We start from the raw sequence: 24,292 nt of genomic DNA on the forward strand, positions 1-24,292 counted from the left end.
TAAAATTATTTGGATCATTTTATAACCCTTACACAATTTCCTTCACTTTCACATTAAACAATTTTTTTTAAATAGTATTATTTTAAGATACCAATATGTTAATAACTTTAAACTATAATAACTGTAACTGGTTTTTTATAATACATTTTCATTGAATTTTAATTTTTAATCCTAAAATCCTTAAGAAAAAGAGTTAACAAGCCTTAATGTGCCCTTTAATTTATAAAATTGACAAAATACGCAAAACAAAATTCTTTATGACAATACAATGTTACGACTTCTGACTTTATTCTTAGAGCTTTCATTACAACAGCACATGACGAATCTTTATAATTTAATTTAGATACGAATGCGGAAACAATAGGTATTATTATTTACAGATTCAAAAAACTCAAAATTTAAAAAAATAAAACAATCGTGTATTTCCTATTTGATTTGAATTGGACCTTTTTAGTATAGTTAAACATTTGACATTTGTCTGTTCTATTTGAAGCCTATGATACTATTTCCATATGGCCAAATGTATGTAAAATACATGGGATAATAAGAGTGAAAAGAAGAATTTATTTACGTTGTGTCTCTCGCCTGTGGTGTATTATGGTTCTAATTTATGCGAACCAGAATGTTGGCGCCTCCGTGGTTTGATTTACGATGGAATTGTATTTAAGGCAACCCGATCTCATTTTGAGTCGTGGGCGAACCACTTTTGAGGTGTACGTACTAAAGGATAGCCGCATATATATGCCGCAATCGTTTAAATCATTTGTATTTTTTCCTTTTATTATTATTATTTTTCTTTTTTTAAAATTGCCAGACACTCGAGGCCGTTATTTTTTTTTAAATGTTCAAAATTACGCGAACCTTGAATAAATCTGAATATAGAAACCTAGTATATACGAATGCAATGTTGATTCTTAATATATATGTATAATCATAAATCCAAATAAATTTTTGTTATCTATGTAAGCACTAGATACAGACAGTATAACCCCACGCATATAAATATCGATTAATTTGTTTTAAAAAAAAAAAATGAACAAGTACAAAAATATTTTAATGTTGTCCCTATATTATTTTAGTTTACAGTAAACTAGTAAATAGAGATTTGATATACATGTTTATTAGTACCAGTTATGGCATATTTTAATATTATATAGTTAACATCTCCTCTCTGGGAATAATCTTATACAACTATTAAAATAATATATAAGATCCTGTGTAATAAATAAACTTTATTAATTTAATTTGATCTCTAGTCTTATACTAGGCAACAAGTTGTTAAACATATGTAGGTACATTTTATGTTTGTCATTTAGTTATATATGATAGGTTTGTATTTAGTTCTTAAATCTTATTATGCATATATATCATATCAGAATTTAAATTTTTAAATTATTTACAGATTAATTATGACTTTAAAGACAACTAATAAGGAGTGTAAACCTTGAATTTCAATTTGCCTTTAAGACATACTATTTTCTTGGTGTTAAAATCAAACTAATTAAACCTAAACTATCTCCACCAGTCAAAATTTAAATTCTATATCAGGTTTGACTTCAAACTATCAATTATTAAGCAACTTTTCCCATTAACAACACATTTAAACTGTAATAATTATGATAAATACTAAAACATAGGTATTACAGGGCAAGCGTATATATGAAATAAGTAAAAGTAAAATCATCGTGATAATTTAAATATGGTATTCGATAGTTATAAAAGAACATGATTAAATTATTTCTCAATGGCCAATAAACAATAGAATACTTAATTAACGTTATCTATTATATTATGATTTAGTATTATAACTTGAAAGTATTGTCACATTAAAATATAATTACAATTTATAAAATACCAAGTATTGTTAGTAACTACTATCAATAATTTTAAAATTTAAATTTCCATACACATTATTTTATTTAGGTAGGTACTTACTTTTTCTTCATAAGCATGAAGTTCAAAAATGCTGTGAAGTGCCGAACTCAACAATTTTCAGAGTCGTGAATTTTTGTATTCAATAACCAGTTATTACTCCCCTAAATCACCTCCCTCGTCCTTAAAACGACTATACATTGACAATTGGCATTGCGTTGTAGAACAGACCAAAAACATCTAAGGCTGTCAGCTTTAAAACTACCTATTCACTACGACACTCCATATGAAAACATAAACATTCAAATATTAATTGTGATTTTTAAGTGCAACACCATTAATAAATTCATCAAGATTTTAAATGGATGACTGATCAAAGCTTTATGAAAAATTAATTATTATTATGATAGTGAAATGAATTGGTGAAATATTTTCAAGCATATACTATACACGCAGTTGTCATCGAGGGGACTTATTTTGAAATGCATAAAATATAATATCGTTATTTTTGAAATTAATATTTTCACTTCATTATAAACTTATAATCTTATAAAATAATTATATTATAACCAAACTTCAATGATATTTTAATAATATTAATAATAAGTATAATTACAAATAATATATTATGATAAACAAACTTGTATTAGTTTGACAGATTTTTGAAATATTTTTTTTTTTTTAATTTTATTGTTTATAAATCTTTTTTTACAAATCAATAAGTATAATTTAAGCAGTAGTTGATACCATAAAACGTTGTATGAAATATTTGTGTATTGAATTAGAAATTTAGATAAATCTGCATTTGTATCAATTCGAAATTGGAAGACATTTTCTAAACTCTCGCACAATCTCACCAATTTCGATTTTACACAGCATCTTTACAAAAAATGTGTGTTGATATCTAAATAATAACGTTCCAATGTTTGTATATTATAATCCGAAATTGTACAACATTTCAATAAGTCAAGCTATTATCTAAAAATATTTTGATTATACAATTTTATGACACATTTTAATGTACATTATAAAAATAAATAATTTATAAACAGTTTAAGTAAAATATACTTGTTTTACACAGTTATAAATTGTATCAAGTATAAAATAATTAGTCATATTTTTGCATGTTTAGAAAATTTAATAAAAGAATAAGTTGTACATTATTTAATATATCTGGTGTTTTTATAAAGCTGAATAAAAAGTGATTTTTGATTACTTAGCAAAAATGATTGAAATAATTTGAAAATAAGATAAATTATCAACAAAAAATAAAAACTACAAACTACAAGTGTTTTAGATCTTGAAAAAATTGTAACACTATTAAAAAAATTGCTAATGATATCATTATGTACTACTTACATTGATAAAATCAATAAACGAAGTGATATATCAATTTAGAAAAATAAATTATAATAACATACTAAGACTATTATAAATATATTTTTTTTTATTACAGTAAATAAACTTTTCCATGTGTACGATGTGTCGATGTACCACATCTATCAATTCATTTACCACGACGTCAGATGATAATTAAATAATTATTGAGCACTAAAAAAGGTATAAAATAATCAAAATAATAAAATCAACTTATACTTTAATAATATAATATAATTTTATATAAATATATTAGTTACTGCAAAAATAAAAATATATCAATATTTTATAAATATCAGCTGCCATAATATAATGTTATACATGATGAATTTGTATAAAATACTTGTTATATTTTGTTATCGTTGCAATATATTATAGGTAAATAACATACATTTGTCATATCTTATACTGTTATACCTTGTATATAAAAATATTCAAATATTCAAAACTAACGCCGTATAATATTATACTACTCTATTATTAAAAATAAAACTTTTAATTATTACCAACTTATTTTAATATTAGATAATATGTATTTGGATTTTAAATAAAATTATTTATTTTGAATCTAACTAAATAATCTAGCGCATCACAGTTACAATATTTACTTATAAATCTTATATGAATTAGAATTATATAATAATATGTTAGTTTACAATAAAATATTATTTACCTATTCATAATATTTTAGAATTATTATGTTAATAGTTTTAAATTGTAGTCCTTATTTTTTTTTTAATTATCATTATTTTATTTATAATAATAGTTACTTGAATCATTTTTGTACTCAATTTATAGTAAATTATCACTTGACCTATTCATATTTTTTTAATAAAACCATATATGTATATTTTAAAATAACAATTATTATTATATTTTAAATAAGTAAACCTATAATATACTATAGTTAGTATCTACTTTAAGTCTTTAAATTTATATTTAAATTTATAGCCAATGCAAATAAAAAAAATGTTGGTCATTAAAGTGTTTATAATATTATGTTTAATACAGTATTCAAATACAAGGATTTTACTATAGATGACATAAATACACGCAAGAATATTAGGTTGAGAGAAAAATACTTGAAGACTTACGATTAACGACACGATAAAATAATATGTCGTTTTAAATGTTCTGGAAATACATTTCAAGCTTTAACCAACTTAACATATTAATATATTATACAATTCATAACTATTGCATTTTTTAAATATTTAATTTTTTATGTATTAAAAAATTCGTTACTATAAATATATATTATGTTTTATTTTATTTTAATGACTATATACACGGATTGTATTTTTTTTACATAAAAAAAAATAATAAAATCGTTTTATAATATTAGTGTTACAAGTATTTTTTCAACTCACACATACATACCTCTTACGTTTATTAAAGAATATTTTAGTTGATTTTTTTTTCATTATTATTATTTTTTGCTTGACAACTAAAGAAATTTATGTATGAAAACAACAAAATGTAAAAAATTAAATATAAATAAAGTCCATTGTACAAAGTAGAATCAACATTTAAAACTATTTTTTTCAGTCCAATTTACTTAAATCGTAAAAGACTGAAAAATATAGCCATGTAATTTGGAATTTAATTTCGATAATTTATTTCCTTATTGTTTAATTTCGGTATTGTTATTTACAATGTCGCAATGTATTTTAATTAGTTGCAGACTTGCAGTTGATACAATCTTGCAGTGTTTTATTTTACGACATAAATCAATTGCATACACAATTAACTACAATAGTTGTACAAAACCACAAAACAATAAATTATGTATATGTTTTAAATTTTATTTTACATTGCTGTAACATATTATGGCTATATTTTTATAGTAACGTACATTTTAGTAACAATTAAAGATGCTGAACCTGATATTTTATTAAAATATTAATCATAACATAAAACAATTCGATAATAATACTAAATTTAAATATTATTCATACAATATTGTCAATTATAATTTGATAAATTATTTTCAGTAGGTAGTACCTTATATACTTAAAAGTAATAATTAATTAAATCATAATCAAAATAATAAATGAATTTAAAATTCAAATAAACACCTTTCTCGGTAAATTATTACATGATATAAGTATATTAATTATAGCTACATTTCTTATATTAGTTTTTCTTTATATTATCATTACCTATGTAATATATTTTATACGTAATTATTATTATTTATTCACAAATTTAATACGTAATTGTTTAATTCATAATAAATAAATGAATATAATGATATGATTTAGAAATAATAATATAATTGCTTACATAAATAATATATTGATTTAATATAGGTAATATTTGAAAAAAAAAAATTATTGGTGTTTGGCATAAATGTTATTTTCTAATCAAAAAGGAACTTAAATAAATATATATTTAAAATGTGACAAATATGACTGAATAATACCAGTAAAAAATTATTTAAATCAATTAAATATTTTATAATGATCAATTCTACTATTAATGTTTGATGTTTCATAAATTATAAGTTATAACTATTTTATATACCTAGTATAACCGTTAATAGATGATCTATTTTATTATAGTTTGTCCATAGCACTTTTATCGAAATAACTATGTTTAAAAACAGCTAACTACATAAAACCCATTTGAAAAGAAAACGTATATAGGTAAAACGTAAATACTCGATGCATAACAAAATTAATAGGTAGGTGAGAACCCAAAGAAAAAATAGATAATAATTGCAGATAGGTACATTATAGTAACTTAAATTATGTACATGTTACAATAACAATACAGTGGTTTTTTTTCATTTAAAAATAAAAGCAGATTATATAACAGGGGAAAATGTCTTTAAGTAATAATAATAATAATAATGAATGTAACCTATACGAAAACGAGGTAGTGCATGAAATTAATTATTATTCATTACAATAGATGTGAATATGTTGTATATATATTTTTAAATGTGGTCAAGTATCTATGCCTTAAATACTGAGAGAATCGCGTGTTTGTAGAGAAAATAAGAATACAAAAACGAGGCACTGCGTGAAAGGAATTCGTTTTTAAAAGAAAAACTGCTATATAGGTATTACACATAATTGCCGTTCGGCATATTGTTTTCGCTCTATATAGGTAGGTGCATGTAGAGACAAAGAGTTAATAATTGACTAGAGCAGTGTTCCTGATGCAGATTTTCGTCGATTTAAAAATGACGTTCATAATTAATAGAGAAGTCGTCCACGTATTTACTATATTATTATGGTATTCATAGAAGTATTAATACTTGCGTAGATAATGTCTATATGTGAAATATATAGTGTATAATGTCATATTTGGTCGAATGTTTAAGCATCACGGACGAATGGAAGACTGATTCTCGGTATTATTGCCCTGTGTGTCGCAAATCACACTGCAAGTTTACTATTTAAAATGTAATGCACAGAACGATTAAAATAGTGAATTGTTTCACAGAGACGTGGAAGATTTCAAGATAACTAATAATAGTATTCTATTACCTACATAATAATATAAGAACCCAAATCGCAGTATGAAAATGTACAAGACGCAGAACAGCGTCTATATATAATATAACGATATAATAACGAGTTGTAAATTATAAAATATATTCCGTACATTCCTGCAGTGCACGCAGGTACGTTTGATTAGAGAGTAGAATTTTAAAACGAAGAATAAACAAACAAACGAACAAAATACAAGATAAAAACGCTTATAATACATATATATTATATATATATGTGTGTGTGTGTGTGTGTGTGTGTGTGTGTGTGTGTATATATATTATATATAGGTATATGACAATATTAACCGTGACGAAATAATATATAATAATATTTTAGTAACATAATATTATTATCATAGTTTTGACGACGTGGTCGCCAAGGCCGCGGCGACGACGGTGATGTTCTCTAACTGCACCCGCACCTATCCACCACCATGCCGGGCAACAGTCCATAGATGATGTTGAAGTCCTGGTCGAAGTACAACATGGATATGGCGGACAGCTTGCGGGGAGCGCAGCACGGACCGGTGCCCGGGTACGCACCCGATTTGTTGGTGAGCTGTGCGAGGTGGGTGTGTGGGTACTTTTGTAGGAACACCATCGGACACTCGCCGGAACAGTAGTTGGCCTCGTATTTCTTGGGCGCAATGATCCAGTCCCAGCCGAAGTCCTCGAAGTCGACCGTCAAAGGGTACCGGCAGCATAGCTGCTCTTTCGAGTTTTCGTCGCAGTCCTTGCCCAGCACGTTGCGCTTGGCTCGAGACCGCCGGCTGTCTTCCGTGTGCACCTCCAGATACGGAATCTACGCAAAAACCCACACGGATCAGTAACGACGTCGACGGCGGGGAGGAATTTGGTGGGCAGTAGGTGGGCCGGGGTTTTGGATTTCGTTGATCGTAGTCACCGCGACGGCTGTCGCCGGGCAGTTTTGTTTTTCACATATCCCGAACATGACGTTAGTAGGTGGCAAATACGGTAATGACCTACCTGGCTACCTAAATAGTATACTAAGTGATTCTTTTAACAGAAAAAACTGTAATAAGCCATCTAAAACTACTTATATACTATATATAGGTATACACCCACAATATTGCACCAGACTGCAGTATAATACAGTATATTAACCCGACCGCGATAATGCGGTGCAGCTATAATGGCACGTTATAAGTGCATCATAATACACAATACATTGGCAATAGACTGCCTGCTGCAATTATATTATTACCGTAGGTTTTATAATATTACATTGAATTATAATACATGGTTGCGGTTAGAGCTATAATACTTGTATATTATTATTCGTACGTATATTTTCACGACATAATCGAATTACCGGCTACGAGACGACCACCGAGTAGCACGTATGAATTAAAATAATAATAATAATGGCGATGATGATAAATTACGGATGGTTATTATATTATTATAGTCTCGCGGCGGCGACCGAGAGGGAGGGCGCCTCCTGGAACGTTCTACCGGCGGTACACATGTAGTATAAATGTATAATATTATGGGTATACTAGCGATTTCGATTTATTTTTTTCCTCGCTCGTAATAATAATAATAAAAAAAAAAAAAAAAATGAAAAAAATACGCATCGGTTAGTTTTTGCATTGTACTGTCGACGCCGCAACGACGTGTAATATAATATAAAGTGTACAACACAATAAAGTAGGTACGACGTCCGACGTATAGACCGGTCGAGGATACTTTCGGTTTGTTCGGTCGCGTCGGATTATTATCGTTGAGAGTTATCGCACGATTTTTACGGACCGTGCATGATAGCATATACAGTAAATGCCTCTGGTCCGGTCACCGCATAAACGCCGCCACATCGTATATATATATACGATTATTATATATAATATTTTTTTTCAATCGGTTTATATATATATATATAATAATAATAATAATATAAAAAAAATCGTATTATCGTTACGTTACGTTACGTTATTATATACCTATTATATTATATTATGTAGGTATACCTATACAACCGATTGGGTTCACGTCCTGACAGTGCCGAACGGTTTTACGTAAGTTATTAATATCGTTAAGAGGATGTCAGCGCACCGTATAATGTTTTCTCTCTCTCTGACCCACGCGCAACATGGCAAATTTTCGTTCAGCAGAACCAATCTTGTGTTAGGTTGGGTTTAATATTAAAGTGAATTCACCTGTTATTGGACTTAAAAATTAAAGCATTGTCTGTGTTTGTAGATTTTTTTTTTATGATATTTCGATTTTATGCGATATATCAGCATTATAAAGAAACGTAATATTTCCCATACCCATGACTTGCATAAAAATTGAAATACTATGCGTATAAAAACTAATGTATAAACATAAAAAAAAATTTTAACTTTAAATTTAAAATATATATGATAATAAATTTACCATGTTTCGTATGGGTGAGAGACAAAAAACAAAAAAAAACGCTGACATTCTTCTAATATAAAAATAGTTATTATACATAGTAATTGCTGAGTGTATTCGGTACGGATATTGTAAATTACCGCTGTCTATCAGTATCAATATAAACGGATTTATTGATAAATCAAATATTTAAATAATTATTTATTTTAATAATAATAAGTAGGTGTACTATATTATAATATGGTAAACATTAGTATTCTATCGTCAGATAAAAGAAATTATCGTTTAATATTTAGTTTATTCAATTCCAGTCATAACATTTATAATTTGCTTTAGAAACTATTTCTACTTTTATAATAAAAATACATTTATACAGTTTTTATGTATATTATATATAACCTACTAATCGGATGTCTTATCTATCGTATTTCAATTTTACACATTAATCTATAAATTCTATAAAATATTATACAGTTTTTGATTTGATATTTTTCGACAATAAAATTCAGGCGTTTTGCATATGCAAGCCATTACACGCGGAAATCGTATACTATGTACTTAGCTCTATTGTCCGATTTTATAAGAAGATTAGTTGGATTCTTCGTCTACATATTATTATATATAAATAGTTCACAAATATATTTTATAAATAATAACAATATAATAGTAACTATGATACATTTTATTATATAGTAAATTATGGAATAATTGAGTTGTCTTATTATTAATGATTATAACTAAAAAAAAAAAAAATATTAGTTTACACGCATCATTCGATGAAACATGCGCGAAGACAACAGCGGAGGAGGCGGTGACGTGAAAAGAAAAGACTCCGTTCAAAAAAAAAAAAAAAAAAATAATAAAACAAACAAAAAAAAAGTGTATTTACAAAGAAACGCGTTGCGAATAAATAGTACAAAATATTTGTTATTTTTATTATGTTGTTAAAACATGAATATAGAATTCACAAACAACGCACAATACATTGTATTATAGGCATATAATAATGTCGAACAATTTTAACGTCAGATCGGTATTTATACGTTATGTTTTTCACTTATATCTCGCTTTTTAGCAGATGAAAAAATTAACATCACGATATCATTTATCTAATACAAACAACCTATCATCGTGTGGATTAAAAATAATACGACATATCAGTGTGTGTATGTGTGTGTGTGTGTGTGTGTGTGTGTGTGTGGGTGTGTGTGTGTGTGTGTGTGTGTACAGGCACAAGCACGTATCAAGGCGGGGTCCATTAGAGTCACCCTTCGAAATTGTTCAAGTATCTTTCAACGGTTATCCGAGGATCCTCGATGACAAAAATTATAAATTAAATATATTATATACACATAGTGGTCAAACGCTATGCGACGTATTGAGTAACACGAAATTACGAAATATTACGTTTTATATTTAGGTGGTGAGAATAAAAATTGAAGTTTAAGACCCTCCCCCCAAAACAATTCTGGCTACGTGCTTGTTTGCTTGTGTGTGTGTGTGTGTGTGTGTGTGTGTGTGTGTGTGTGTGTGTGCGCGCGCGACGTTGGTGACGGAAGGTGAGCTAATAGACGATGCCGCCGACTAGCTACAGCCACACCTGTCCACCACCATGCCGGGCAGCATGCCGTAGATGATGTTGAAGTCGGGGTCGTAGTACAACATGGATATGGCGGACATCTTGCGGGGCGCGCAGCACGGTCCCGTGCCGAACTTGGTCATCTGTACCAAGTGCGTGTGCGGGTACTTCGGGAACAGCATCGGGTCGCACGCGCCGGAACAGTAGTTGGCCACGTACCGCTTGGGGGCGATGATCCAGTGCCAGCCAAACTCCTCGAAGTCGACCGTCAGCGGAAACCGGCAGCAGCGGGTCTCCGTGGACGTCTCATTGCACGTCAGCCCAGACGCCGCGTTCCGCCTGGCCCGGGACCGTCGGTCCTCCCGGGTGTGCACCTCCAAGTACGGGATCTAACAATATTACGGACCAATCGGATTAGAGTTGACGACGACGAGTGCGCGTTTTTTTTGGGGGGGATGTATGGTGTGATGGGTGTGTGGGTGTGTGTGTCGGATTGTGCATGACAAACGGTGAAGGTATCTATATATAAGGTTATAGGGTGTTGCAGGTGATGGTGGTGGAGGTGGTGGTGATGGTGTGTTATAGCAGCGGCGACCGACGGCGCATCAAAAGAAACCGTGAGCGACACGGTGGCGCACAATCGACGGACCGAGGGGTGTATGGAGGTGGAGCGGCGGGAATGTGACGGTTGAACGAACGATAATGATTTTGTAATTTTCGAGAGAAAAAAAACCGTAAACGATGGGTCGAGAGAGAGAGAGAGATTCTGACGTGTGTTACACTTCGACTAATATATATAATCCTCCACGTTCGATTAACACACTCGTTTTATATATATATATTTATTTATAACTATAATTATTACACATAATATTATATAGTAGGTACCTATACTATTAAATATTAATATTAAAATACGTGTTTACTATTATTATGTTATTAGGATACCCTTCTCGACGAGCATTTTCGATTTTCAATTTTTTTTTCTCTTTCTTTAATCCACCGACAGACGGTCGCACGTATATATATATAAATGTATTATGTGTATGCGTATATGTGTGGTTATTATTTTGCACTGCCATCATGCCCATGGCGAGTACGATGACGTGCGTATAATGTTACGTTATTTTTTCGCGATTCGTATTTCGTTTAATAAATATTATGTCTATGTAAAAGCCAGTCGACATTATTAAACCATCGGGTGGGTTATGCGCGCCGTAAGGTATATTATAATATATTATGTATAGTTGAGTGCAAAGTGTATCGAATTATTGCTCGGTTAACAATTTTCTAATGCGCGTTGCTCAATAAATCGTCGGCAATGTTACAATAACGTCCAAGTTCACCGGTTTTATGATTGTTTTAATGTTAAACGAGAAAAAAAATTCCGCCGTTTCCTTCCATAAAAACGCATCCCCTCTTGCCTATCTACGATAGTATAGCGAACCGCACGTAGATCTCATTATATATTATTATAATACCATACTGCCTGAGTAATAATTTCGTTATATTATGCGGTTATTATTAATTAATTCATTACTATTCTTTTTATATCGTCGTGTGTTGGTATATATTATACAATAATAATTATACATTATAAACATATCATATCATACATTTAAAACGTTACATAATAGAACGTATTCCATGAGATACACGAGTATGGCTGGTGAGTATAATTTATTAATTATAACGTACCTCGGTCATGTCTTCTCTTTTCCTGGCGTCCGTTACGTAAGGCGGCTTGAGGTGCGAGGTGTTCTGTCTCAAGTAATACGAGTGCACCACTAGCGTCAAGTTCTTGGCCCCGTCTGAGCTCTTGAACCAGTCGGTCATGCGCCTCTGTATGTCAATGGCCACCCAGCCCGGTTCGGTGGTGTTGATAGTGCGCTACAAACACGCGAAAAATAACGAGTTAAAACAAAATAAAAACCGCTTAGCAATTACATGAGTATACTCGTATCTGCGACAATAAGTCATAATTATCATGTTGATATTACTGTAGTTGTGCCGATCATGATGCTGTTTATTACCCAGTTCATCGATTATAATATTATAATAGTATAGTATGTGGCGATAGTCAGCGAGAATCGATTGCCACCAACTCTTAAATCATCTGGGTTAGACCTATCGCACTGGGCGACTTGTTATTACCTTTATGCTGGACACGTACGACTGGTGGAAGGTGACTGGATTGATTCTGTACACATCTAACATGACCACCGGATCGTCGATGACCACGTCCAGACGTTTCTTGTACAGCCACAGGATCGCTTCGGTGATCCGTTGCTGGCCTGTCTGCTCGGAGAACGTAAAGTAGATCGGATAGTGGCCCCGTAGTTTTTGCTGCAGCGTGGGATCTATGTACCATACAAAAACCGACCCCCGACAAAAGGGTGACGGTTGGTATTTATTATTATTATTATTATTATATTATCATTACCATTATATCATTAATCGTGTTTATTATATTACTATGAGTGTTCTGTTGTTGTTGTTGTTTTTATTATTTATTATTATTATTATTATTATTATTGTTACGATCGAAACGCCATCATTATAACCGCGTTAGGCAGCCTTCAAGGGACGAGCATATCATCAACCCCGAACCCAGCGGCGATTTCCCACGCACGCCACCGCACCATCACGTGCACCGACAGTTTATATATAACAGCTAGCGCCCCTAAAATATTTCTTCGAACTTTTACTCAAATATTTTCTGATCCCGTCAAGGTGCGATTAAGAAAAGAAAAAAAAACCCCAATATATTGTATAATAAAAAAAAAAACACGTAATTCGCCTAATCATCGTCTATAATAATATATATATAATAAAATAAAATATATTATATAAAAAAATCATATATATATATATTTACATTATGTACATCTCTCTCTTTCTTATAATATATGTAATCTGTTTAACCTTAATTTTGTAATGGTATAATGTGGACGGTGGGTGAGACGACAATCGATAACCATACATTGTAATATAGATAATATACACAAACAAAAATTAAGACGTTTTTTCCTAATAAAACACCATAGAATAATGAAATGTTTAACAACCAAATTGGCCTAATTTAAAAAAAAAGTTATCTACATGATTCATTTTTAGGAGTACCAAAATCGTTGCATAAAACGGATATTTTGTAGAGACCTTGCTTAAACTATAGCCAAAAACAATATAATCGCGGGATTTTTGTCATTGGATGAACGACGGTAATCTTCACGTATACGAATCACTGTTACATAAGTGTAATTTCAATTTTCAACTAAGAAGAGTAATCTAATCAACAATAAATTATAAACCAAAAAAACCCTGTGGGTGAATTTTATTATTTATATACTTCCAAACTATCAATACTTGTCCAACTTGATTAATACAATCTTGAATCACATTAAGTTTAATGATTAGTTAATTGTTATTAGCTACAACATAAAAATGAGTTTTTCTATGACCAAAAGATAGATGTTTATACAAAAGGTTATACAATATTGAATTCGTAAAAATGCATTTTATGGTAAAACGAAAATTATTTTCATAGGAATTCATAAATAAACTGAAAATTATTCAGAAGTGCTAATTGTAATATTGGAATCTATATTCCTTCCTCCAATAATTGCATTAAATGAACAATGTTTTTAAATTGTGTTGTTATATATAACATAATAAATACTTATTGTATGTAATTATTATGTATAGAATATACAGTGAACATTATTTTTCTTTTATTTAAAAAAAAAAAATAGTAACAAAATAAAATAAAATTTTCCTGTTACAAATTTATTGATTTGTGCATTTGTGGAATGAACACACATACCTAGATAAGAGAGATCTATTTATGAAATCAATTAATCGGGTTTAAATATGGGTGTATGAAAGGGTGACCTCGATGGAGGTTGACCCAATGGAAGTTTTAAATCTAGATAACGATTCTGTATGTGTATGTGTATATATATATATAAATAGTTAATAGTTGTGTACGACCAACGTCCAACATACTAAAACAGTGAATGTAGGGTTGAAGTCCTCTACAGTTTTGCTTATTTAGAAAAGCCATCTCGTGTTATCCTCCCATTCATCCTTACCCACATTAAATATTACACCAAATAGATAATTTACAGTAAAACATGGGGATGGGTATTCTTGTTTGAAAATTAGAGTTTATATTACTACGAGCCACTTCTTGAGTATTGTAGTAAAAATTGTATTTATGGTAAAAATACCAAAAATTAAGATTCGAATATACGAGCTTTATAACTTCTCAAGAATCTGCCGTCACCGTCACATCCTTTCATATTTCCTTAAAAGTTTCCTTTTAATATTCTTCTATTAACGTTCTTAAGTCGCGGCTTAAGATGGGGCTTTACCCCATCAAACTATCGCTTCCTTGGTATACTTTTATTAAAAAAATAAACAAATGGGTGTGGGCATGCTTGGTGAATCACCCTGTAGAATATTATTGTGTTTGTAAAACGACGCACCGCGGACCGTCTCAAAAGTTTATCAGCCCAAAAACCGACGCGATCATCGTTCGGCCGTCGCTACAGTAAGGTTTCCGTCCGACCACTTGATATTATATTATACACACTCTTCCCCTCGTAGTGTATAATATACGCGACGCACTCGGTCGACCGCCTGCCCACCAGTCACGCTACCGGTTGTACATACGGCCAATTGACCACCACCCGAGTGACACGACACGATTATAATTATATTATTTTGTTGACAAAAAAAAAAACAGTTGAAAGAAGTCACTGCTCAAATTCGAAAACTACGGTTGTGGATGACGTACAAGTATAATATTTTTAATATTTCCCTCGTGGCACGTGGCGCATTTATTTAACATTTTATTAATATAATAATATAATGATGCATATATTATAACGACGATAAAGAATATATCTAATAATTAATTGTGTCTAAAAAATAACAGGGGTAAGAAAAAATTGAGAAATAAAACAAAATAAAAAAAAAACGGAAGAAACAGGTTAAACTCGTCGGGAAATAGTAATTACGCTATAGATAATAATTCACAATTCTCAGAACAGCTACTTTATGGTCGACGTATTGTATTCGGCGTAAGTACGCAAGAATCTGCTGTATATTATATATTATATATATATATATATATATATTATATGTAATAATATTTGATGCACAATATTATTCTTTCTTCCGACGTAATAATATTTCTCTCACTCATCGACGCTCTGTCTCTAAATCCGTTTCTATCTCCGACATTATAACCGCACGCAATACTCGCTTTTCTACGTAGGTACATTTCATATTATCATTATTATTATTATTATTATATTTATGTACGCGTGTATGCTGTGTGCCTATTCACGTCCCGTTAGAAAAAAATTTAACGTCGCATTTTTATTACGATACTCTATAATATGTGCACTACACACAAACACACGCGCGCGCAGCCCACATGCCTTCGAACAAAGCGACCCGCAGTGGGGAACGTCACATTATTTGCGAGTTATATACTGCAACTAATCATCCGACGGACTGAGGTTCGCGCAAGATAAAAATGATAATATATGCGTCGCGTGTCGCACACGCACACACATCTATATAATATTATGTATAAAGAAATACAAAAGTATAATAGTTATGCGTATAATATATCATTTTAATCGATCAGCACAATACGGCATCGAAATATTGCGCGATTTCAAGTTGTTTTTTTTAATTTGCGCATCAATTTTAAGGTTCAAAAAATTTAACCACAGGTCAGTATAGTAATAATAAACATCGATAGCGATATGACACGAAAATTTGACCCGTCATGTACGATGATGTACCTACGTGCATCTCATAGGCATTGTGACCGTAATGCATTTTTAATTTTTACCCCAACATTATTATTAGATTGTTGTACCGTTCATCCCCCGATTTGGAATTATATATATGACGTACGATAATGCGCCTCAGGCCTTACACTTCTAATTGAGTCCAATTTTAGGTCCACAAGACTCAACTATTCTATATCATCAATTAGTATAACATATCATAACTATCGATATTATTATTATTGTTTTTAATTAAAACGAATATATTTTTCACAGTTGTATGTATTCAAAAACGGAATTTCAATGTTTATTAAATTATTGTATTTTGTAGTTTACAAAAATTATATAATTCTTAAAAACGACTACCTATACTATTTGTAAAAAAAAACCCCTTATGTTCGACCTTTATTTGGCGGTATTTAGTATAAAATATTTTGCTAATAATTTGATTTAAGAATTATAAATTGTGACAGTTTATAAGCTTAGTACAAAATTGTGAACTCGTTCATTTATTAACTGACAAATATTATGATTCAGCATAAAGTAGTTTTTACACATATAAAACAACGTTGAATGATGACACACTATTATAATAATTTAACAAACACTAAAATTGTTTAAAATATCATTTATATTTTTAAAAGAATATACTCATTTATTTCGAAATATTCACTTTAAATATTCTTCTATGATATTTTCAATAATGAGATTTGCAAGTTAAACAAAAAATATATAATTGCTGAAAAAACTGAATATTTTTTGTGTATAAAATAATCTGAATGAAGAAAGATCTGTAGCTATTTACAATATTTACAGGAAGTCAGGAATACCTTTTAATTCATTGGAAACGTCATAAAACAATATTCAATAAAGATATTCTCAAGACAATAATTAATTAAATTTAATCATATTTTTTTAATTATGATAAAAAAAACATTCAAAATCGATTTATCGGTTATTTTAAGTATAGGTATACTCTCAGCGAATAGATGTAAAAATAATTATTAGTCGACAATGCAACGAAGAAAGAATCAATTGCAATTGAATTCAATTAATGATAGCGTATAACACACAACTAGGATAATTATTATCATGTTCTATCAATTTCAGCTTTGAATCTCGGTTTAAATTACTTGAAGTGTGAATCGTCACATTTTGCCGCACGCCGTGCAGACTGCCGTCCGAACTAACTACTTATTAGTTATTTACATCGCATATAATTTATTTAGCGAAAATCGCCCATAAGGAATATTCGCAAACCTGCAGGTATCCACGTTTATTGCTCGCGGAATTCGTGATATATATATAGTTAATGTGATGCATTAATAAAAATAATAAAATGTAATACGCATGAATTAACCATAATATTATGTGTGGGTACCTATGTAAATTATTGTTGTATAGTTGTACAGGAAATTTACAAAACTCCTCCTCCGTTGAGCCGTGGCCGGGTGCATTAAACTCCACAAAAGATCGATCGATATTCCCTTTCCCTATATATATATATATTATAAACATATCGGTACACCCGCAGCTGACATTGTGAGCATACCTATATCTGTACATATATATTTTAGTCACCGATGTCATTATGTAACCACGCTGTATGTCTGTTAAGTAGGTACTATATATGTATTATTATTATTATATTACAGGTGTATGTTACTTAAGCAACCCTGAAAATTCGTACTAGACGATGACGGCGAATTATAGAGCTTCACCCTTAAGACGAAATACGAGCATCCCGGAATAGACCTAGACAGTTTTTTTTTTTTTATATTTTATCGTATTAATAGCCTGACAGAACACAGACATGTTAGAGGTACTTATAAATTTGTTGCACGTGCTGTAAAATTACCAAGGTAGGTACCTAAATAGAGTTAAGCGTGCAGTCAATTACACGTACGACCTCCTCCGCCCGTGTAGATAATAAACGAATACAGAGTATAATATATAACGACCAACGATTCTACTTTTTGTTTCGCCAACAATGAGCTATAAATTATAATGTATGATGCATGTTAATTTTAATCATAATACATAAAGTACATTTTTATTTTTTTATATATAATTTTATTTTGTTTTTTGATCAAAATATTATATTTAATTGTGTTATATAATGATATAATTTTATAGGCGTGCCTATTTAATACATGGGCAATTAATTCATTTTAAAATTCATTAGTATTAACTTATATTACATTAAGTTTTTATTATGTTCAAATCGTTATAAAAAAAACAATAATTAAGTATTGTTTGTCATATAACAAATAATATCAGATTAAATATTGAACTGGTATTTAAAATATGCATGAACTTTATATAATATAATTAAATATAGTGTAAACCGTATTATAATAATACCTATTTTATTACTATCACTTTAGAAATTCAAAAAAAGGAATGTTATAGTCTGTTTAATTATTTATATAAATGAAATCGTTAGATTAGTAAAGCACATACATGAACATTTATAAATATTAATCGAAACTAATAAAATAATTAATATACAAACAAAATTAATCTTTATTAATGTAACAAAATTCTTTGTCAAAATTGTTTAAAAATACTTATGTTGTAAAATTTTACTGGACACCGATATTTGCTAATTATAATTTGTGTTCATAATATAATATCGAGATTAAAGTTTTACATTATTAAATGATTTGATCTTATTATGGTACAATATAACTCCAGTCGCAGTCTTAAGGAAGACTATATGTTCGCTCTATCGATAGTCGATACTTGGGTATTCCTTTAATACGTAAATATTAAAAAATAATAATTTATTACAATTATTAACTATGAATGTTAAAACAGTTTTAAAATAATATAACACGAATAAATACACGAGTATACACATAGGCAGTCTTCAGTAAAAGGATGAAAATAACTTTTTTACATATATTTTTGTGCCATGCAACTAAATTATTCTCCTCTCTCCCACCCGTTAAGCCCTGTCAATACTTCTACTGTACCTACCTATAACTCATAATTTAAACTAATGAATAATAAACTAAATGTATTAAATATTATTTAATTATTTAAATAATTACTTGTGTATTGTGTATTGGTGTCCATTAATAATAACCAATAATTAATTTAACAGATTGGAAAAATTTCAATTCAGATTTACAAATTATAACTTCTAGTGTATATAATAAAATGCCACAATACCATAAGTTAATAATAAGTTTAGATTCTTATAAACCGTAATTGAATATTATACAATAATATAATATCAAGACGGAGAAGTAAATTTCTTAACTCGTTAAATTAAGTTAATATAAAACAATGTAGGTTAAGTTTAAAGTTAAAAGTAACTTTTATTTTTTTTAACTTGTAAAAGCTACAAGCCAAATAGAAAAAAATTAACTTAACAAGGTTAAAAATCTATTTTTTTTTTTTTTAAATAAAATTAAGTTTTATTTATTTTAATAATATAATAATTGGTTGTACATTTAAAAAAATGTATATATTAAAATTAATTCCTGTAGATACTTTCCATACATTAAAAGAACACCACACCCACATGATGTGTAGTCTCCGTCTTACACTCTTACATACATACAACATGACAAATTTGCATTCAGTAAAATCCATTATATTGTGTTATTAGCTTTAGTATTAGAGTGAATTTATCTATTATCAAAGTTAAAAGTAAGAGCATTATCAGCATCTTAAAGTTGATTTTTTCGATATTTTAATTATTAAGCTAGTTATGACCATTTTCAATTTGTAATATTTTATATATTCATATTTTTGCTTAAAAATTTAAATACTGAAAAAATTTAACGCTACGACACTGATAATATTCTAACTTTAAACTTTGTTAAAAAATAAGGTCTCTCTAATATTAAATATAACAACACGTAATAGGTTTTACTAAACACAAATCGGCTAATATATTATATGTATGTAACACGGAGACCGCAAAACCATTAAAATAATTAAATTATATATTTATTGTTTTTACCTAATAGTCTATATAACTTTTTCCGTGACTGCCAAACTTGTTTTAATTTTTTTACGAATCATAATAGTTAAATTAGTTACATATTAGAATATAATTTACACGTATTATAGTATTAAATATTAATCAATATTACAAGTAAAATTACCATTGACTAAGCTTTTCCACATTCATACTTTAATTATCATCAATTAACCCATATTATGATTATTTACCCAAAATTGGTATATGTGTAACGACCTTAGTATTAATATAATATATGATAGTTATACATCTTACATATAACTAATTTTTTATTTTATTATTAGAAAGATTTAATAATTAAGCATTAAATAATAATAAGAAAGTATACAAAGGGGTATTATGAGATACTGGGTAAACTAGCTAACTGTTCTTAATAGTGGTTACCCTTATAACTTTACTGTTCTGTTTAATATCCATTACCCAAATATATTATATTATAATATTCTATGAATTTGCAACAATACTATTATTGTTAATAATTATTATTTATTACCTATTTACTACTATACAGTATATTAGTATATCTCATATAATACCTATTAATTATTTACTAGTTACCTATACATTATTTTTATCATTATTATAGAAATATACAAAACAATTTACATTCTAAATTATAGAAGTTTATATTAGGAAAAAAATTAACTAAACGTGACAATAAAATTAATTAATTCAAAAGATACTGCATAACATGAAAAAAATTTAACTCGGCAAGTAAGAAATTACTTCTAAAAAAAGTAACTCATTATCTAATTTAGTTAAAAGTAACGTAATCTGTAATGTACTTATTTCTTAAAAACAAATATAATAATATGTGATGAGTATATAAAATTAATAAATGGATAATATTAATATGAATTAAAAGATCAAGACCTTGTCGAGAAAATGTGAAAAAATTCAATAATTGTCTATTTGTATTAGTGTCGGGGAAATAATTATGATAAAATTTAAAATTATTTAGTTAGATTGAAGACCACAAACGGTTAAAAATATAAAACGCTCCTATATCAAAGATAATAAGTGGAGATATACCGAGATATTTTACGGTAAAACAACCGTGGATTTATTCCGTATTCTGCGTATGATCCCATCCCATACCACATGATATACGTCATAGTATTAAAGACGCACGCAGTATAAATCGAGAATTGAAGAACTTCGTGTTATGGTTAAAAAATAAAACTACTCACGAAAATCATAAAGACCTTTAACGGGAACAGTACCTACTTTATTATTATTCACGGACGGTCGATGACGGATTTGGATCGTTTTCGGTTTCAGTTGACGATGGGTGTAAGAGGGGCGGGATGATAATTTTCAACCTCGTAATATTATCGTATAGACAAGCGATTCTCAACCTAGGGGGTCACATCTACCTCCTGGGAGATGGCCAACTAATTATTCAAGGACACCAGCTGACCAGCACATATGGCATAACCCGTGAAATGTACATAATGTACGCAAGAAAAATAAATTTAACTGTCGCGAAATAATCGAATGTGTAATTCGACGCGGGGGTAGCCTCTTGAAAAGGTTGAGAATCACTGCGGGCAAAGATGCAGACCAATTTGAGTAGTACTTAGTACTTACGCGGCTGAGCGAACGCTATGAGCTTGTGCGTCTTGACGTGATAGTCGTCGTCGTCGTCCGTGTTGCCAACGTTGTAGCTGTTGGAGTTGTCCGCGGACGCGGTGGTCGAGTAACCGGTGGCTTCGTCGCTCTGCATGTCGGTGACGCTGTCGTCAAAGTGGTGCGACTTGTGCCGGATGTGCGGGAGCACCACCACCGAGCCGCTGTGGTCGTTGTTGTACTTGCGCATGAGGTCCTGCAGTGGCGGTAGATCGGTGGGAACCCGAGGCGGCATCCGATCTCCGAACTCCGGCGGCCGCTGCATGCCCAGCTTGTTCAGTATCGACGCTTTGATCAGCTCGATGCTCAGCGACTTGATTCCCTCGTGGCCCAAGCAATTGGAGCACTGGACGGCGGCCGGCGTCTGCGGGGACTCGTCATCGCCGCTGTCAAAGTCCTCCTGACGGTCGGCGGCGGCGGTGGCCGCGCCGCGTTGTCGTCCACCGCCGCCACCACCGCCGCCGCCACCGCCACCACCACCACCACCGCCGCCGGCCGCCAACACCGTTTCCGCGGTGACCAGCAACAGAGCGGCGACGGCAACGGCGACGACCGCCACATTCGGCATCTTCCAACGCATCAAAGGTCCTGGGATTATCGTTTCGTCCACAGTTGTCGTCCGAAATTCAATCGCGCGTCCTGTAACATACAAAACATATCGTTCATATTATTATTACCGTGTGCAAACCGTCTCGGAACAGAAAATATTTCTAATATTTTGATTCATAATAACGCGTGTATACTTGCAACAAATACAAATTCAATAGTTATATAAGTATCACATTTTGTAGACCATGACAATTTTATTAATGAAATAGCAATAGAATGTGTAGGCACGCAATATATATATATATATATATAGAATTATTATAACGATATCATACTGTTGTAAAGATTATTTAATGTATGCAAATTGTATATTGTCGCGGTGTCACACTGCCATATAAACTGATTTATATATATATATGTATAAGTATAACACGTATATATATATATACGTACATGTACTATATTATTTACACGCGTATATTTTGTGTGTGTGTGTCGCTGCAAGAAAAAGATATTATTTTCTGGTGATCGGTCTCGAAAGTTCCACGCCCGTTAACCAAGTGCGTGCCGCATCGGCGGCGGCCGCGGCAGTGTCGGCGGTATCGCGGCGGCGGTGGTGGCGACGGCGGCGGCAGTGGTGGTGGCGGCGGCGGCAACGACAGCCGTCGCGTATTCATGACGGTGCGGTGGCGGTGGTACGCACACACGTCGTATAAGGCCGGGGACGTTCACGCGGCAGCCGACAGACCGTTACTGGTGTTTTCCCGTCCGGCCGCCGCCGCCGCCGCCACCGCTGTCGTGTCCGGCCCGGCGGACCGCCGCCGCGGCCGTCTTCCAGCGCGCGCTCGTAATACGAATTATACGCGTCTACGATTATGATATTATATAATATTAAATTATCGTAATGTGTAATGTTTTGTAGTAGTAATAATAATATCCATGGCCAAGCACAACAACCGTGTCACGATCTCCACTTGGACGAAAATATAACATTAATATCGTACTAAATTAGCATCGTGTTTTTTCCTCATTTATTATACCGACTGCTGTTTAATCATGACGTAATCCTGTCTGAGTTTCGCGGCGGACAACGCTAACGAGCAGACAGCGTGACGTAGCACACATGCGCAGAACCGAATGAGTTGAGAACAAACCAGTGTATTTAGCCACGGCCGACTACATAATATTATAGCATATAATATATATATATACATACATATTGCATAGATGAACGCGATGCGCGCAGTGGCGTGGTGAACTTGACATTTTTCAGAGGCTACATAATAATTTAGTCTAATGTTCCGCTATAGGTCACCCAACCGCCCGAACCCCAATAAAGTTACTCGTCGTGTATTATATATATATAAATACCGAGGTACTTGTTCAAACTAAATTATTATCCGTTGGCCGTAACCCACCAATCGCCCTAAAAATTCGGAGACCGCCGTCTTTTGAACGTCCCTTCGCCACGCCACTGTCTGTGTCTGCTTGAGCGTGTGAGCGTCCGTGTGTGTGTGTGTGTGTGTGTGTGTGTAGGTGCTAACGTTTCGTGTAAATATTAATAATATAAAGGTACTAATATGCGTGCGCAGACTTCATCGTCG

At 31.2% G+C, this 24,292-nt stretch overlaps 1 protein-coding gene across 4 annotated transcripts in view; it reads right to left on the bottom strand.

Moving 5' to 3' along the window:
- Positions 1-5,033: 5,033 nt before the first annotated feature.
- LOC132920383 (growth/differentiation factor 8-like) overlaps positions 5,034-24,292 on the bottom strand; it is a 38,795-nt gene continuing 19,536 nt past the window's right edge. For 2 of the 4 annotated variants that reach the window (XM_060982738.1, XM_060982736.1), the window contains exons 2-5: positions 22,101-22,778; positions 12,861-13,066; positions 12,405-12,596; positions 5,034-7,553 (exon numbers count right to left, since the gene is read on the bottom strand). In XM_060982738.1, coding sequence (XP_060838721.1) covers positions 7,158-7,553; positions 12,405-12,596; positions 12,861-13,066; positions 22,101-22,719 — 1,413 coding nt within the window. In that variant the 5' untranslated portion in view covers positions 22,720-22,778 and the 3' untranslated portion in view covers positions 5,034-7,157. Of the gene's footprint in view, positions 7,554-9,405; positions 11,096-12,404; positions 12,597-12,860; positions 13,067-22,100; positions 22,779-23,141; positions 23,395-24,292 lie in introns of those variants that run through there. The other 2 variants (XM_060982739.1, XM_060982740.1) reach the window with 2 other exon arrangements.

This window comes from Rhopalosiphum padi, chromosome 2 (assembly GCF_020882245.1).
Source record: "Rhopalosiphum padi isolate XX-2018 chromosome 2, ASM2088224v1, whole genome shotgun sequence".
Classification (NCBI taxonomy): Eukaryota; Metazoa; Arthropoda; class Insecta; order Hemiptera; family Aphididae; genus Rhopalosiphum; species Rhopalosiphum padi.